Source organism: Castor canadensis, chromosome 1 (assembly GCF_047511655.1).
Source record: "Castor canadensis chromosome 1, mCasCan1.hap1v2, whole genome shotgun sequence".
In the NCBI taxonomy this organism is placed as follows: Eukaryota; Metazoa; Chordata; class Mammalia; order Rodentia; family Castoridae; genus Castor; species Castor canadensis.
Window position 1 is genome coordinate 3,619,375 of NC_133386.1, and position 18,106 is coordinate 3,637,480.

General features: G+C 39.3%; 1 protein-coding gene across 1 annotated transcript in view; it reads left to right on the forward strand.

Moving 5' to 3' along the window:
* C1H6orf118 (chromosome 1 C6orf118 homolog) overlaps positions 1-18,106 on the forward strand; it is a 51,092-nt gene that overhangs the window by 6,109 nt on the left and 26,877 nt on the right. The window contains exons 6-11 of the mRNA XM_074072190.1: positions 2,941-2,999; positions 3,533-3,714; positions 5,569-5,622; positions 6,245-6,306; positions 9,878-9,953; positions 15,241-15,317. Of these exons, the coding sequence (XP_073928291.1) occupies positions 2,941-2,999; positions 3,533-3,714; positions 5,569-5,622; positions 6,245-6,306; positions 9,878-9,953; positions 15,241-15,317 (510 nt within the window). The remainder of the gene's footprint in view (positions 1-2,940; positions 3,000-3,532; positions 3,715-5,568; positions 5,623-6,244; positions 6,307-9,877; positions 9,954-15,240; positions 15,318-18,106) is intronic.

The window sequence follows — 18,106 nt, forward strand, 5'->3', positions numbered from 1 at the left end:
AGGAAGAGTAATGTTTAGAAGTACAAGATCTGAAAAATCGCTGGAAACTAAACCTTCTGGATACACTTGTCTAAAAGGCTGTTATCATTATTATGAATCCACTGAACCCACAGTTTCTCAAAATTGGGGGTCACAATACTATTCTATTTTCCTTTAATCTGTGATAAAATAAACGAATGTGTGTGTGAAATTCTTGGATCATCATCTCCTTGTGGACAGGTGGCATTAAGTGACTTGTGGTGTTGGTGTTTATCCAAATTATAGAGTTTTCCTCAGTGTATCCAACACCTAACAGAATTCTTTTGTTCTCCTAAAATGTGTTAGGAATATGATAGATGATTCAGTCTACTTTGCACTAAGAAGAAACTACAAAGAGGTTAAGAGGTCTTTTTCTATCTTTTTCTTTTTAAATTTTTATTTTATTCATATGTGCATACATTGGGTCATTTCACCCCCCACCCCCCTCCTTATCCCCCACTCCTGCTCCCTCCTGTACCCTCCCTTACCCCTTGCTACCCAGCAGAAACTGTTTTGCCCTTATCTCTAATTTTGTTGAGGAGAGGAGAGAGTATAAGCAATAATAGGAAGGAACAAGGGTTTTTGCTGGTTGAGATAAGGATAGCTATACAGGGCATTGACTCACATTGATTTCCTGTGCGTGGGTGTTACCTTCTAGGTTAATTCTTTTTGATCTCACCTTTTCTCTAGTTCCTGGTCCCCTTCTCCTATTGGCCTCAGTTGCTTTAAAGTATCTACTTTAGTTTTTCTGTGTTGAGGGCAACAAATGCCATCTAGTTTTTTAGGTGTCTTACCTATCCTCACCCCTCCCTTGTGTGTTCTCGCTTTATCATGTGCTCAAAGTCCAATACCCTTGCTGTGTTTGCCCTTGATCTAATGTCCACATATGAGGGAGAACATACGATTTTTGGTCTTTTGGGCCAGACTCACCTCACTCAGAATGATGTTCTCCAATTCCATCCATTTACCAGCGAATGATAACATTTCGTTCTTCTTCATGGCTGCATAGAATTCCATTGTGTATAGATACCACATTTTCTTAATCCATTCGTCAGTGGTGGGGCATCTTGGCTGTTTCCATAACTTGGCTATTGTGAATAGTGCCGCAATAAACATGGGTGTGCAGGTGCCTTTGGAGTCACCTGTGTCACAGTCTTTTGGGTATATCCCCAAGAGTGGTATTGCTGTATCAAATGGTAGATCAATGTTTAGCTTTTTAAGTAGCCTCCAAATTTTTTTCCAGAGTGGTTGTACTAGTCTACATTCCCACCAACAGTGTAAGAGGGTTCCTTTTTCCCCGCATCCTCGCCAACACCTGTTGGTGGTGGTGTTGCTAATGATGGCTATTCTAACAGGGGTGAGGTGGAATCTTAGTGTGGTTTTAATGTGCATTTCCTTTATGGCTAGAGATGGTGAGCATTTTTTCATGTGTTTTTTAGCCATTTGAATTTCTTCTTTTGAGAAAGTTCTGTTGAGTTCACTTGCCCATTTCTTTATTGGTTCATTAATTTTGGGAGAATTTAGTTTTTTGAGTTCCCTATATATTCTGGTTATCATTCCTTTGTCTGATGTGTAGCTGGCAAATATTTTCTCCCACTCTGTGGGTGTTCTCTTCAGTTTAGAGACCATTTCTTTTGTTGAGCAGAAGCTTTTTAGTTTTGTGAGGTCCCATTTATCTATGCAGCTGTGCTGCTGGGGTTCCATTGAGAAAGTTCTTGCCTATACCTACTAACTCCAGAGTATTTCCTACTCTTTCGTGTAACAACTTTAGAGTTTGGGGTCTGATATTAAGATCCTTGATCCATGTGATATACATGGATCTAGTTTCAGTTTTTTGCAGACTGCCAACCAGTTTTCCCAGCAGTTTTTGTTGAAGAGGCTGCTATTTCTCCATTGTATATTTTTAGTGCCTTTGTCAAAGACAAGTTGGTTATAGTTGTGTGGCTTCATATCTGGATCCTCTATTCTGTTCCACTGGTCTTCATGTCTGTTTTTGTGCCAGTACCATGCTGTTTTTATCGTTATTGCTTTGTAATATAGTTTGAAGTCAGGTATTGTGATACCTCCTGCATTGTTCTTTTGACTGAGTATTGCCTTGGCTATTCGTGGCCTCTTGTGTTTCCATATAAATTTAACAGTAGATTTTTCAATCTCTTTAATGAATGTCATTGGAATTTTGATGGGAATTGCATTAAACATATAGATTACTTTTGGGAGTATAGACATTTTTACTATGTTGATTCTCCCAATCCATGAGCATGGGAGATCTCTCCACTTTCTATAGTCTTCCTCAATCTCTTTCTTCAGAAGTTTATAGTTTTCCTTGTAGAGGTCGTTCACATCTTTTGTTAGGTTTACACCTAGGTATTTGATTTTTTTTTTGAGGCTATTGTAAATGGAATTATTTTCATATATTTTTTCTCAGTTTGTTCATTAATGGTGTATAGAAATGCTAATGATTTTTCTATGTTGATTTTATATCCTGCTGCCTTGCTATAGCTATTGATTCCATCTTTTTAAACTCTGGTAATTTACTTTCAGTTCAAAGAGAGAAATTTGTAAATTGTACCTATAAGAAACAATTGTGTGCAACATGTATTCCAATGCTAGTTACAGATTTCCATTGATTTGTTGTTTGAGTTCAAAATGCTAAGTTGGTTTTTTCTTCACTCATTTTACATCCATGAATTTTCAATGACTTATGGAATCTTGGTGAGAAGACATCCTTTGCTTGCTTAACTGGACTGCCTTGTCCCTTAGGTATTACACCTCTTCAGACTTCTAACACTCTTGTCTTACAAAGTAAGAAGATATGTTTTTGTTTCTCAGTAAAATAAAAGACTTGAAGTATAAAACAGAAGAAATGAAGTGCAAATTGGGCTCCAGCGTTTCACTGTGTATGTTTTTATTCTTCATCTGTAGACTCAGAAATGAATTAGACGAGGAGAGTGTGTTGCTGCAATCTGCTAAAGAGAGACTAGGTAAGTGCCTTTTCAGATCTGCCTTCCTTCCCAGTGTATACTCCTGATGTCGTGGTCTCTGCTCGGCTCCCTCCCTGTCCTTCACCCTTGTCTACCTCCTGCTGGTCCTTGGTCCTTGGATCTCAGCCTCATCAACATCTCTGGCAAAATCCTCCATGAACAGTCCCCACATGGTCAGATGCTCTTCTTTTCCTCCCCAGTACACCTCCCTACACCCTCACCATCTCTTCCTTGTAGTCTCTGCTGCTCTGCACTATTAGAATGAAACTACAGGTTGTGACTTACCATTGAGCCTTCCTGCCTAGCCCAGGGTCTGCAAAACTAGGTGTCCAATGAATACTTACTGACTATTGAATGAATTTGAGGAGGAACACCTCCATTTTTGGATCAGGTTATTTTTACTGAAGTGCTTGGAGTTTGAGTTACATTATAATTTATAGTCATATATAACACATAATGTTAATAACAACGCATAGTGATATTAATAAGATCTATTAAACACAGTAATAATTTGCTTTCAAAAATATTTCCAGAATTAGCTGAGAAACGTGCAAATGATGAGAACCAACTTACTCTTACCGAGAAGGTTGAAAAGAAGCGATGTGAAATACTCCACCAATGTGATCAAATTCAAGACCTTGAAAAACAAATTAAGGCAACTTTGGTGCATACTAGAGTCTCAGATATCACTGAGAATAAGATTAAAAGCATAGAGGTAGGCAGCTAACTATTTAAATATTTACACTTTTTTGATTAAAGACCTTGGCAAGCATGTGAAGCAATTCTATAAAAAGGTAAACAATATAATAATATTTGGCCAAATATGTTCTCATTTCAAATTATTTCTAGTGGACAATTGGAATAATTGAGATATAGCGAAAAAAAAAAGGATGATAAACCTATCGATCTCTGCCAATGGTCCAAACTTGCAGAATCTGATTCAATTTGACCTATACTCATAAAATTCATAAGTGACATGTGATTGTGTTTTTTAAAATCATGTAACTATGTTTTTCCATCACAACTATTTGTTTAGAGAAAGCAGAATAATAAGAATTAGAAAGTATAGAGAAGGGTGGTGGCCTACACTAGCCTAGGTCTTGATCAAACACTATCTGTTCTCACTGTCATAATGGTTAATTCTTTGCAATATGGTCGCTACTTGGAGGAGCAAGTCCTTATACAGCCTTGCAATTCTCTTGGATATTATTCACATTATTAACTAGATTTTCAGGTCCAATTAATATTCTTGGTATTTGGTTGTGCTTACAAGGACTTTATAAATTAGTTTGGTAGAAAGTAATAGCTTTACAATATTAACACTCCCATCCAGGCTAATTTTACCTTTAACTTATTTCTATGCCTTGGTCTTAAATGATTATTATATCTTATGACTTTATAGACTCTGTTACTATTATAAATGGAAATTGAAAAATTATATCACACTTCTTGATTAGTCATTGCTGGTATTTACTCATTGATAAGAGCATAACTTGGATGTATTGTGGGCTGGGTTTTAGAGAAGCACTATAAAGCTAGTATCACAAAAAGTAAGCCACATGAACCTTTTGACTTCCCATTGCTGTAAAGGCTATGCTATTTTCTAGTCTTATTAACCATGCAATAGCATTATGTTTAAAATAATGTACTTAATTTTAAACCTTGTTGCTAAGATGTGCTGGTGATCATAAGTTTCTGGGAAAATGGCCCCAATAAAGCTGCTTTCTAAACATCTTAGTAGCATATAATAGTTGCACAGGGGTACATTGTGATAGTTACCTATGTGCTTACAATGTATCCCCCAATTAGAACAATCTCAGCAGGTTTCATTCTTTTATTTTCATATGTGAATGCAAGATACATCCCCCATATTCATCCTCACTCACCCTTTCCTTGTGTCCCCCCTCCCACTAGTACCCATCTCTGGAAAGACCTATTTCACCCTTCTGCCTTCATTTTTTTTTGAGTGTATATTGAGAGTCCAAGGGGGTTTCACCTTGGTTCTTCAGGCCTGTATAGATCAGGCTTTACAGCCCCACCCCTGTTACTTACTCATTTTCGATCACCATGCTCCCCTACATCAACAGCTTGCAGTATGTTTGCAGGTGAATGTGTGGAACTGGAGAGTTTCATATTAACCAATAGATTTGCTTGACACGGATTGTCACAAATCTTCAGTTTGTAAAAATATGCACCATTTATGAAGCATGGCAGAGGCGAAGGTAGATAAAACAAGATATATCTGTATTTGTGGTTTTGTATTGTTTTCATCCCCTGAAAAGTGAAGAACTCTTCTATTCTGAATTTTCCCTAGAATTTTCTGATGTTTTGAAACCTCAACATTCACCTCTTCTTGTTTTTGACCCAGAGGGCCAAAGTCTTTCTTTCTTATTATCAATCCTTCATTTTGTTCTTCAGCTATTCTTCTGTTTTTAAACAATATGCTATTGAGAATTCTTGAAATTATAATGACGTCATTCCCATAATACTTTTAAAGTTATAAGTAGAGAAAATATTTAGCAAATATTCTTAATAGAGTGTTTTGCTTTTGAAACCATTTCTCCTTCAGAATGAAGCTATCAAATTGGAAACAGCAAATAGGATTCTAGTGAACAAAGTGAAAGTAAGTGTGTGTGTGCATGTGTGCGAGTGTGCACGTGTGTACGTGTGCGTGCATGTGAGTGTGTGTGTGCGTGCATGCAAATCAGTGTTTATTGATAGAAATAGTTCCTGGAGTACCTGCTTGTCTTGTGTCAGTAAGCCAAGTACGAATAGAGTGTTCTGTTTTCTCAATGATAACTTTCTGCAATTCCAGGAATCTCCAACTTTGCAAACATTAGCCTAAAAACTGGATAGCTGTAAGCTCATGCATTAAAATGCATTCAAACATAATTAAAAATGACACTAAGTTTTAATGATTGAATGTATCAATCATAACTATCTCTTTAACCCATCCACTCATTTCTATTCAATGTAATGATTTTATTTGACGACATGGAATCTAATAAACGGGTTTCCCTGGCAAGTTCAAGGTATCCCTCCAAAATGCATGCTGCCAACTTGTGGCATAAATACTATAATTCTTCTATGGCAGGTTTGTCCCTTTATTCTGCAGAGTATGAATTAGCATGCTATAACTGATTCCAGAACAGATAATCTATTTGAATTCAACCTTACTGCCACAAGTTCTAGGTGACCGGTATCATGTCATTGTTTATGACCAAAAGGCTTCAAATCTGTTGTAGACAATGGAAAACCATGTGAAGCAGGTCATGAGAAAGAACAAGATCGAGGAGGAGGAACAGCGGTAAGCACTGAAGTCATGACACGGTGTCATCACAAGGCTGTGTTCCCAAAGCCGTTGGCTCACAACCAGATAGGCCTGACAGATCTTGGAGGTGTTCATACTTGCAAGTGCTACCTTTAAATACACATGGCATGTGCTTTCCTGTGTTTAAAAGTTTTTAAACCTCAGTAAACATGTATTACTTAGCAATATAAAACTAAGTTCATTGGGAAAAGCTGAAGAGTTGGAGTATATGCTCACAAGAAGGAATAAGGAAAGTGGGGAGCCCTACGGCTGGGGGTGGCTTTCTTTTCTCAAATTACATGGTTTATACTGGTGCTATATCTTTGAAAAATCTCATGTTCAATTTTAATTTAAAAAGTAAATGATTGGTTTATACTATCTGTAATAGGTTTGTACTTTGCCTAGTTACTTTTCTTACAGTTGGTTCTGAAGTTCTAACTTCAGGATTTACTGTGGTTGGGATAAACAGAAAGCCATGATGGTTTAATTAATATCAACATGGAAGAGACTGTTGGTGGCCTGGGTTCTCTGGTGTCATCCAGGCACCAGAGTTCTTGGATCTTCTTTTCCTAATTGTCTGTGTGTATGCTTTTCCTCCTGAGGTCACAGAATGGCTGTCTTCAGGTATTAATTAGGTCCACGTTCAGAGGAAGGAAGGGGACAGTGAAGGACACAACTGAGAGCTTCTCATATGAAAAGATTTTCTGCTTCATTTAGGGAGGACAGTCTTTGCCAGTTACTTCTACCTACAGCTCATTCACTAGCACCATGTCCCTGTAAGAAAGGCCAGAGAACAGGATATTCCACTTTGCCTCTTACATGGCAAAGAAAGACATGAGAGAAGGGTGTTGAATGGGTGCTGAGTGAGCTTCCAGGAGGCCATGGCTCTGTGGTTCCTTGTATATGTTGGCTGTTGTCAAACAAAAATAATACAGTTTCAAATGCCAAACTGGGAAGATTCTTTCTATAGCCTTGGCAGTGGGGAAGAATGTGCCTGAAGTTTATATGTCTTCTCAGTAAATCGTTAATCTGGAAAATGCTTCAGGGTGTGTACCCCCAAAACAGACACTGTTTTTTTATGTTCAAGGCCAAAGCTCTGCTAATGTATCCTTTAAACAACAGTAGATGGTTGCAAAGTTGTATTTGTTCTTTTGGGTAAATGTGTCCTAAAATAGATGTGTATTTGTAAATTTTCTGTTCTCTTTAATGTATTTTTTCTAATCTGTTGAACTCTTTGTTATGTGTTTTAAGGAAACTTAGAGAATTTATTGAGGACTTTTTAAAACCAGAAGAAACAGAAGAATATCCTTCAAGTGACTGGACAAATGACCATGAAAATTCAGAATTGCCATATATGTGATCTGGATGTGTGCATTTATTAATTAGTGGTTCGTTTTGTCAGCTTCACCCATGACCAAAACCAATGTGGGACATGTATTGTATGCAAGATGCTCACAAGTATGTGTTTAGCTTTGCTTCTATGTGTGTACTAATACTAGTTTTTAGCGTCATTTTCTGCTTGTGTTTAGTAGCTCAACTAGGGAAGATACTTTTGAATATGTAAGATGAATAAAAATTTAGGTGTGCTATAATGCAGATCAAATTCACTTATTTGTCACAGTTTTCTGTACAACCATTTAATTACATTTAGTCACTCCCATGTAATTAAATAACCTTTGGTGGTTGTTAAAACATTTGCAAGGTGCTTTGCATTGCACATCTCAGCTGATTGTGATCCTCACGACAGCCTTGCACTTTGAGGCTTGTTTATCTCCCCTTTGCCTCTAATCTAGTGTCAGCATCTTAAGTTGACTTTGATTACTTTGGACACCATCCATAGCGGACTTCAAAGACATCATTTAAGTGGTGAAATACAAGTAGGATTGAGTACTAACTCTGAATTTTCCCTAGAATTTTCTGATGATTTCAAGGGAAGATAGACTTCCATCTAGTCATAATACCAGCTCAACATCCAAGGTCTCTGAGGTATACAGAGACCTTCTCCATCCACTAAGAAACAGAATAATTACAGTAAGTTTACAAATATCCATACAGGAAGCTTCAGAAGGGGACACACACAACAGTCCTTAGTTTATAGCATTTTGAAGAGCCTGTAGAGAAGACATTGACAAGTCCCCTACCAAAAAGCATTGTGGTGCTACTGGACTGCTTCTGTACCCTGCATGGAGCTCTGTCCATTGTTCTCAGCCATGGGCTTGACCCTTCTTAGTCACCTCCTGGGCCATATATAAAGTGGGCCATTGTTAAGATTATGCCTCCTTGGGGAATACACAACTCTCTCAGCTTCTTTTCTGTCCTTCTTCACGGATGGTTAAGGATTGAGGAGTGTACATTTTGAGCAGTAATGGGCTTTCTTACCTGGGATTCCTGATTTCCTTAATATCAAGCTTCCTCAAAAGCTCAGTAAGAGGGGGGAGAAACGGCCCAAACAATGTATGCACATATGAATAAATGAATTTTTAAAAAGCTCAGTAAGCTTCTAATACGTTTGGTTCCAGTGGATGCCATGTAGCCACATTTTGCTCCGTGATGTTCTCAAATCTTCTTTGTTTCCTCATCCCCATGCCTCATCTCATCTATCAATTGAAAACACCTTCCTTGAGACTATGGGACTTTGGAGGAAGGGTCTCACCTGGAATCTGTCCTTTATTTTCAGATTACGAATCAGATGATAGATTTTTTTAAATCATAGCTCTCAAATTTGTGGATTGAAAGAGTCAGTTTTTCTGACCAAGAAGTCAAAATTTCTGACTCTTTGTTCTCTGTTCTAAATAAGCTAATCTTTACTGAGCTCACTTCCTTTTGTAATACACTATGACCAGCTTCCCACACAAGCCCAAAGAAGTTATATGGTCCAGCTTCAATACCAAGAGGCAGGGTAAACGGAAACAGACAGATATTCAGTGGGCCACACAACTTGATGCCATTTCACTTTCCAAAGGGTCATATCAGTTTGTACCCAGTCCCACAACAGGTGGGAGTTTACATATCCACATACTTGTGTGTGCTTATTCTATCAGACTTCTGTTGTTGCTTTTATTGTTATTCTTCTCAATATTCTCTACATTAATGTGCAAACCCCTAAGAATTGAGACCATGTTGTCAGCGGAGACAAATAGCAGGCTCTTGATCCCACTGAAGAAAGAATTCAAGGGTACACATACATAGGCGTTTAAACACCCGCTCCCCTTTCCATTCTTCCTCTCCCCTCTTCCATTTGTCCAAGTTAGGGTCATGGTGGCTGAATAGTCTTTGAGACTTAGGGGATGTCTTAGAAAATGAATGGGAATGAGGGTTCTAGGCAGAGGGAGGATGTGAAGAAGAGAGCACATTTCTACTGGTTTGGACAGTGGTGATGGTCGTGATGGTGGGTGTGGTAGAGGTAATAAGGTGACTGTGATTATGGTGGCAATAATGTGCTGGGTGTCGTAGTGATGGCAATCATGGGTATGTGATGATAGAGCAGAGATCATGGTGGAGGTGGTGGTGATGGTGGGGTATGTGATGGTGGAGGTGTTGTTTTGGTAACAGTGGTGATGTGATGTAGTGATGATGGTGGTGTTGGTAGAGGTGATGTGATGATGGTGGTGACGATGATGGTGGTGATAGTGTTGGGGGAGAAGGTAATGGTGGAGGTGGTGGAGGTGACATGGGGTTGAGTTGACATGGAGATGGTGGTCAGTGTAGTGGTAGTGATTATGGTGGTGATGATAGTGTGTATGTCTGTGGTTAGGCTTGTGTGTCTCCAAGTGCTGGTAGCATGGCAGATGCAAGGATGGAGTAGTAAGAAAGCAGTCCATTGATAGGCTCTGAACTGTAAAGAGACCACATTTGACACTGAGAAAGATTACTCTAGCAGCATTGTAAGCAAAGGATTGGAGGAGGTAAGACTAGAGAAAGGGACACTAGACAGAGATGACTGTGGAAGCTCAGGCTCAAGGATGAAATATGGTGGAAACAATGGGGAGTCATGAGAAGCACCAAATGTCAGAGTTAAATTGTGGAGGGCATCGGATGATGGGGTAAGGAACCCAGGAGTTCAGGAGGGCTTGGATAGCTAGATGGAGCTGCCAGTTACTTAGAGAACACAAGAAGAGGAGCAGATTTAAATGTATTGGTTAGTTCAACTCAAGACAAATGGGAATGTAGGGTCCCTGATAATTGTACGTGCATGGAGATTCCTGGGAGAGCTGGCTATATTAACTGGGTACCCAGAAGAGGTGGACATACAAAAGTCATCAGCAGAGGGTGGAAGTCAAAATCAGGAGGCTGAGTAAATTACCCATGGATGGTGTAGAGTGGAAAGAAGGTGAACATAGTAGGAGCCCTGAGAATCAGACTTCCTGTTCACAAGAATTCCTATTTTACTACATTTTTTGTACATCTGAAATTTGAGTCCAGGGCTTGTGGATGCTACACAGCTTGGTCTACTACTGAACTATACCCCCAGGCCCTCCACTTTTTTTTAACTAACACTTGCAGTTATTTTTCATTCACTCATTCTATCAAGGACCCATAATGGCTGCTCATTACTCCAGGAAACAGAGATAGAGCAGCAGACACCAGATATTCAACACAGCTCTTCACTGTGAGTCTCTGCAAAAAAACCAAAAAAACCCCAAAACCAAGTTATATCTAACATACAGTGGCACAGAGTAAACATTCCCACTGCAAAAGGGAGGAATAGGAGAATAGCGAGGAAGGGACTGAAATGTAGCAGGGCAAACCTCAAATCCTTTAACTCCATGTCCAGCACCTGAGGAACACAATGTCATGTTGTGAGCTCCAAGAGGCGGGGGCAGCCCTGTCCCTGTGACCTCTTCCCTGAGCTGGCTCCACTTGGTCCCTCCTCTGCAGATATTTCATGTTCCTGGCATCTCCAACACCCTGGAGTCTCCACTGCAGCTTAGGCTACACCCTAACAGTTTTCACACATCACTTTCTCAAGGGCAATTAGCAGGGATACTGGCCTTGCCACCCATTGTCTGGCCTCTCAGACCTACTTTTGAAATCTGGGTGGAAATCTCCATGACTTGCAACTCTGGCCTTCTGCATGGCAGCAAACCCAGCATTGAGTGGATAACCCAAGGTCTGCTGCCAGCTGTAGTGGTAGCCAGGCCCCATTTGGGCAGCAAGCACTCAGAACATGGTGATATGAATCCTAGGATACAACTTTCTAGGTGGCTGTGAGTGAGAAGAGTGCCCTGGAGTCACACTCTTCTCAAGTGAAAACCTTTCAGATAAATTTGCTTTTTTACAACCTTGAGCCTGCCATGGGTGGGTCTAACTAATTCTGGAGATGTCCTCAAGATATCTCTCCTATTGTCCCAGTGCAAAATACATGGCTTCTTGCTAGTGACTTTTTAACCTCTGTAACAGCCACACTTTCCTTGGCCACAGCTTTTCATGTGATTCATGTCTGGGCACACTGCAAGTTTTCTGGGAGGTGCTGAAATTTCCTCTGCCAGATTAGTTAGTCTGTAACTTACTTTTAAATTCAGTCCTCATTTCCACCTGAAGCCTCATGCGGCTAGCCTTCACCGTCTGCCTTCCTGTCAGCATCCTGGTCTGAGCTCCCACCAGAATTTCCCCTAATGCTCTCCTGTCAGCATCCTAAGCTTTTTCTAGCCTGCTTCTCCAAACCTTCTCAAATTCCTTCCACAAACCAGTTCTAAAGGGTTAAGAACCACAGGGTCAGGGTTAGTCACAGCAATGGCCCTGCTCCTGTTCTGATTTTCAGTGTTAGTTGGTTTTATCACTGCTATAACCATATATCTTACATAAACATCTAAGGGAGTGTAAGAAAAAACTGATCTTTTCTATCAAAGTGTTTGTTACTCTCTTAGATTACTTAAAAATTCCTTAGGTCACCATCTTAGGTGATTGCATGTTTAAAGGGTCCTTGCTTCTTCTTCCAGATTCCTATACAACTCCATTGTCTGCCAAACTGCATGCCCTAACCCATCCCCCAAGCCTTTTAGCCAATCAGGAAAGACTGTGAATCTTTGACCTGGACAAATCCCAGGTGAGGGGCAGGTACGACTGCATCAGGGATATAAGGAGGAGCCACTGTCAGCCATTTTGTGCTTGCGTGTTTGCTTAGCGGAGTGAGCACCTGCTTCCACCCTCTTGATCAAGAAAAATTGCCTTGTCAAGATTTTCTCTCTTGTGTATCTGTTCTCGACACCGGAGGGCTATTAATTCCAGCAGGAGGAAGGATGTATTTTATCTCATTGTTTCAGATGTTTCATCCTTCATAGGCAGGAAGGTGTGATCGAACTGAATTTCTCAACTCAAGGCAACCAGGAAGCAGATTGGAGGCTTAACAGGAAAGGATGAAGGCAAGATTGAGTCCCCAATGTCCCTATTGACCTACTTCCCCCAAACAGGTGCCACCTTCCACAGTTCAACCTCCTCCCAATAGTCTATTCAAATTTAAATCCATCAGTTGATTAAACCATTCATTAGGTCAGAGCCCTCAGCACAGACACACTGAAAGGTGTGCTTTACTAGGAAGTACTTCTCAATTCGATAGAGTTGACAATTGAAATTAAACATCACATCTTAGAATTTTTTGTCTCTAACAACCTCACAAAAAGTAAGATTGGTGAAATTCCAGATTGACTTCTCTCAGATTAACCTGTTTCAATATCACAGAAGTACAAAGACACTGCAGAGCCCAGGAGGACTAGACTTCCTGGAGTGACTGGGAGTGGCTGAGGTATCCCCCTGGCAGAGCAGATCTGACTGCCTTCGCCTGCATCCAGGGAAGCCGCCATGGATGGAGATCCTGGAATGTGTGTTATTATAAGGCCTGAAGTGGAGAATGGTGATGTTCTTATGAGTGCATACTAAAATTCATTTTCATAAAAAGATCCTTCTCACTTGTGATCAGCTTTGTTTGCGATGTGGAAAATGAAAGAATGGGGCTGAGGTTAGAACACCAATACCATATGCATTGACTTTCAGAGAAAAAGTATGTGACACTGGGTTTTCTAAAGTATCAAATCCTATTTTCTATTTACATTAGAGCATAGTTTACAGATCAAGTTATCTAGCATGCAAAGTCTAATTACAAATACAGATATTTTAATTAGCGGAAGGGCCTATTTTAAGGTATTTTATCTCACTAAAGAAAGGCTGTCTATGTTTCTTTGTATAGCTCCAGCCATTTCTCCACCTCAGCTGTCATGGTGGTCATGACACAAACACTAAGTAGCACAGGAACCAAACGTGCATCTAACTAGTGATCTTTGCTTCAAGGGATGGTTACACAGACTGCATGGGAATTTGTATTTGTGTGAATACTCAGGACTCTAAAGTACAGAAAGCTTTTCAAAGAATAGCAAACCAGTTAGCATTACTTAAAAACAACAAACAAGGATTATAAGCTCATTGGCTTATTTTATAGGAACTGGACATGAACCTGGCCTCCGAATGGTGGCAAGAGTAGATGGCTGTGGCAGTGTATGGGTTTCAAGGACTCAAACAAAATTCTCAGGCATCCCTTCTCTGTGTGTCTTGAAACCCAGAGACCTTTCCAAAAACTGGTTTTCTTTTTGGAGCATCTGTTGAGACTAGTGCATACGTGGATACCAGGAAGGTTTGATCTGAATCCCCAAGGTCCCTCCTGCCACTGTATGGTGAGAAACAGATTAAGATAAGAAGACATAAGAGTTGGAGTTGAGAAAATGTTCAAGAAAGAAGCATGAGCACTAACAGAGTAGAAATATATGCACACCAAAATATTTTAACTGATGCTTAAAATTGTATGGAATCTGAATAGATTATTGTACACTTAATAATGTTATAAGACAAAAAAATAATTTGCCACTAAGTCAAACCTGCGTGGTGTCCATGAAGCGTCACTCTTGGTATTTGGATGGACATCTATAGCCCATTTTGGCATTGTACAGAATGGTTCCATGGCCTTAAAAATCCACCGTGCTTCATGATAAAAGCGAGAGCACACAAGGGAGGGGTGAGGATAGGTAAGACACCTAAAAAACTAGCTAGCAGTTGTTGCCCTTAACGCAGAGAAACTAAAGCAGATACCTTAAAGCAACTGAGGCCAATAGGAAAAGGGGACCAGGAACTAGAGAAAAGGTGAGATCAAAAAGAATTAACCTAGAAGGTAACACCCACGCACAGGAAATCAATGTGAGTCAATGCCCTGTATAGCTATCCTTATCTCAACCAGCAAAAACCCTTGTTCCTTCCTATTATTGCTTATACTCTCTCTACAACAAAATTAGAGATAAGGGCAAAATAGTTTCTGCTGGGTATTGGGGTGGGGAGAGGGAGGGGGTGGGGGCAGGGGGGAGAAATGAACATTCATATGCACATATGAATAATTCATATGAATATCATATGAATATGAATATGAATTATTCATGCACATATGAATAATAAAAGAAAAATGAAAAAAAAAATCCACTGTGCTTTGCCCATTGACTCCTCCCCATAACTCTGTCATCTACTAATTCTTTTGCTGCCTCCATAGATTTTTCTTTTTCAGAATGTTACACAGTTAGAATCACATGGTATACCGATTTTCCAAATTGGCTTATTTCACTTAGGAATATGCATTCAAGTTTCCTCATGTGTTTCCACGGCTTTATAGCTAGCTCTTTTTGTGCCGAGTAATTCCATTGTTTGGATATGCCTTGTGTTTATCCATTTCACCTATGTCTGATGGCCACCTTGATTGCTTCCAAATTCCTGCAAATCCGAAATAAAACTGCTATGCACATTCATGTGTAGATTTTGTGTGGACTTAAGTTTTCATCTTCTCTGGGTAAAAACCAAGGAGTGTGGTCACTGGATCATGTGGTAAGAGTGTGTTTAGTTTTGTAAGCAATGTGGCAGAATGTCTTACGAAGTGACTGTAAGGTTCTGTGTTCTCCTCAGCAACGAGTGAGTGTTGCTGTGGCCCACTGCTCCCCTGACGCTGTCGTCAGCGTCCTCGAATCCAGCCATTCTAACAGGTTCATAACAGAATCTCGTGGCTTCAGCCTTCACTTCATCAATGGCGCATGATACTGAGTGTCATTTTGTACGCTTGTTTGCCACCTGGGTATCTCTTTTGGTGGGACTCCTGTTTAGATATTTTTAAGTTGCGTTTTCATTTTTTTATAGTTGAATTGGAAGAGTTTTTGGAATATTTTGCTTATAAATTCTTTATCAGACCTGACTTTTGCTAATATATTTTCTCAGTCTGTGGACTGTCTCTTTATTCTCTTGATCGTTATGCACATGCAACCTAAAATTGAATTTGAAAACCTTTCAAAAATGAGTTAAGTGGCTGACACAATTTTACGTGCTTTTAACACTGCTCTGGTTTGGAAACTAGGGATTTGAATTTTTCTGAATGGGGAAGAATAAAATTTCAGTATTATTATTATTTTTGATGGGAAATGAACTCAGGGCCTCACCCTTGCAAATGGACACCCCTGAAGTCCATTTTGCTCTGGATGTTTTGAAGATGGGGATTTTGCAAAGTATTTCTCTGGGCTGGCCTTGAACAGCTCCTTCTGTTCTTAGCCTCTCAAGTAGCCAGGATTGCAGGCAGGAGCTACTGGCATCCAAGAAGAGTAATATTAAAGCAATTCAAATTCCTCTTAGAAATTTTGGAAAATACTCAGCAGTGTGAAAAAAGTAGAATGCCCATAGTTTTGTACACCCAGAAGTTATCAATATTCATTTTCAGCATGCTTACATATTCTGATCAGCTATTTTTGTCAATTTTTAATGCTTTAAAAAACTTACATGGCCTTATATTATTGCTTAATGTTTTCCCATGTCACCCCTTCTCAATAATAAACAGTTATTGAGCACTATTTATTGATCATCCATTTATTGGATAATACTTTTACATGAATGAACACAAAACTACGTAACATATATAACTATGTAGCACGTGTAACACAATGTTACATGTGTGTATATTACTCGTATGTATCTATTATATGTGTCTAATAGCTATATTATTTAAGTGTGTATACATATATATGACATGCATGTGTGTTTGATCAAATCAGATGATGTTAACTTCTCTTTTAACACTATTCATCTCTGAATTCTAAATCAAAGCCTTCATTTTACAGATTAAGGACACAAAAGTAATTAGATTAGAGGATTTGTCCAAGGTTTCATAGCAAGTCCAGGGGATAATAGAAGTGAAACTGATATTGTCTAAATAATATTTCAGCCTATGTCTTTAGCACATCGTCAGTCTCTAAGGAGAGGGGACTTACAATGGTTTCCGTAAAACCTCTCACTTTCTCTTTGGATGGTCTGTTGGCTGCGCGTGTGCGCACGTGGGAAGAGCTGAGCTGCATCCGGAGGCCCCTCCTGCCTCTGTGCGGTGGGAAACAGAATAAGACAAGGAGACACAGACAGCTGAAGGAATTGGGAAAATGTTCAAGAAAGAAGCATTAGCAGTAACAGAATAGAAATATATTAGCACCAAAATATTTAACTGTTGTTTAAAATTATATGGAATCTGAAGACATTATTGAACATTTAATAATATTTTAACATAAAGAATAACTTGTCACTAAGTCAGACATGCTCAATTGTATATTTCTTCCAAAAAATCTGAATATTCTATATTCGATTATTATTTATTGCCATTCATAATAATAATTAAAAATTGGCCAAATATTTAGAATGAGTGAAGTAACAATACTTTTAATCAAATGCTAGTGTCTTTTATTATGAAATATTTTATAAACAATTAATTTGTGATACAGCCAGTGAGTTTATTTAAACTTATGTCCAAGTATGGCTCTCTCTTTAGAACCATCTGTGAAGACATCCGATTTGTTACTGGGTCCATTCATACACTTAAAAATAAATCCTAAGGCAGAACAGAGCAAATCATATGTAATTTTTCATGGTCTCCACTTGTTATTGTAGGGACTTGACCTAAAACCATCACTCAATCATCAGAGTTTGCTTAGCTTCCTTCAGTGCTCAGTTTAGCTTTTTCATTATTATAATAAATATTTAATTGTTAAATGAATACTTTGTTTTAGATTCAAATGTATATAAATCTCTTTGATTTAATTAATAAAAGTATATTACCCAAAGGCATGTGAATGGGTATGACTTTAAGAACGATTTAAGTCAGGCTGTGGACATGACATTTATCTCACATTTTCTTCCAGCAAAGTTTGGCAGAAGAGAATTCCAGGGCCAGTTTCCAGACTCTGCGATCAGTGCTTTGTAGGTTTGTTCTCATGTCTTCACCAGGAATAGCAAGAGTCAGGGAACTATTTCCACTGTGTTCTAACGATGCAGGAGTGGGTAGAAGAGCGTAGCCTCCGACACAGGAAGGAACAGCTATTGCTTTTATTGGCGTCATAGCAGAGTTGCGCTCAAAGACTCACCACCTAATTTGCTCACTGCCTAATGACTCCCTGTTGCTGAGCAGCAGCTCTGAGATCTTTCTTGTTCTTCGAGTTTGTCTTATTTGCAAGGAAATCAAAGGTGCCTTAATGAGGCTTCTACACCCATTTAACTTGTGAACTCCAGCTCTCTGGAGACACTAGCTCATGATTTTCTGCGCCTTGGCACCATTGATTACCCTCTGTGCCTTTTGTCTTTAATCTCTCCTCCTCTCCTAGGTCTTTTGAGATTATGAGCAAGTTTTTTACCTCATAAGCAAGTGTAGAGCAAGGAAAACACAAACCTCCCTCTACCTTATCCTTCTGTGGTGATGGCTGCCTACCTACCATCCACTTCTGCTTTCCTAAAGGAATCATGTTGTTTA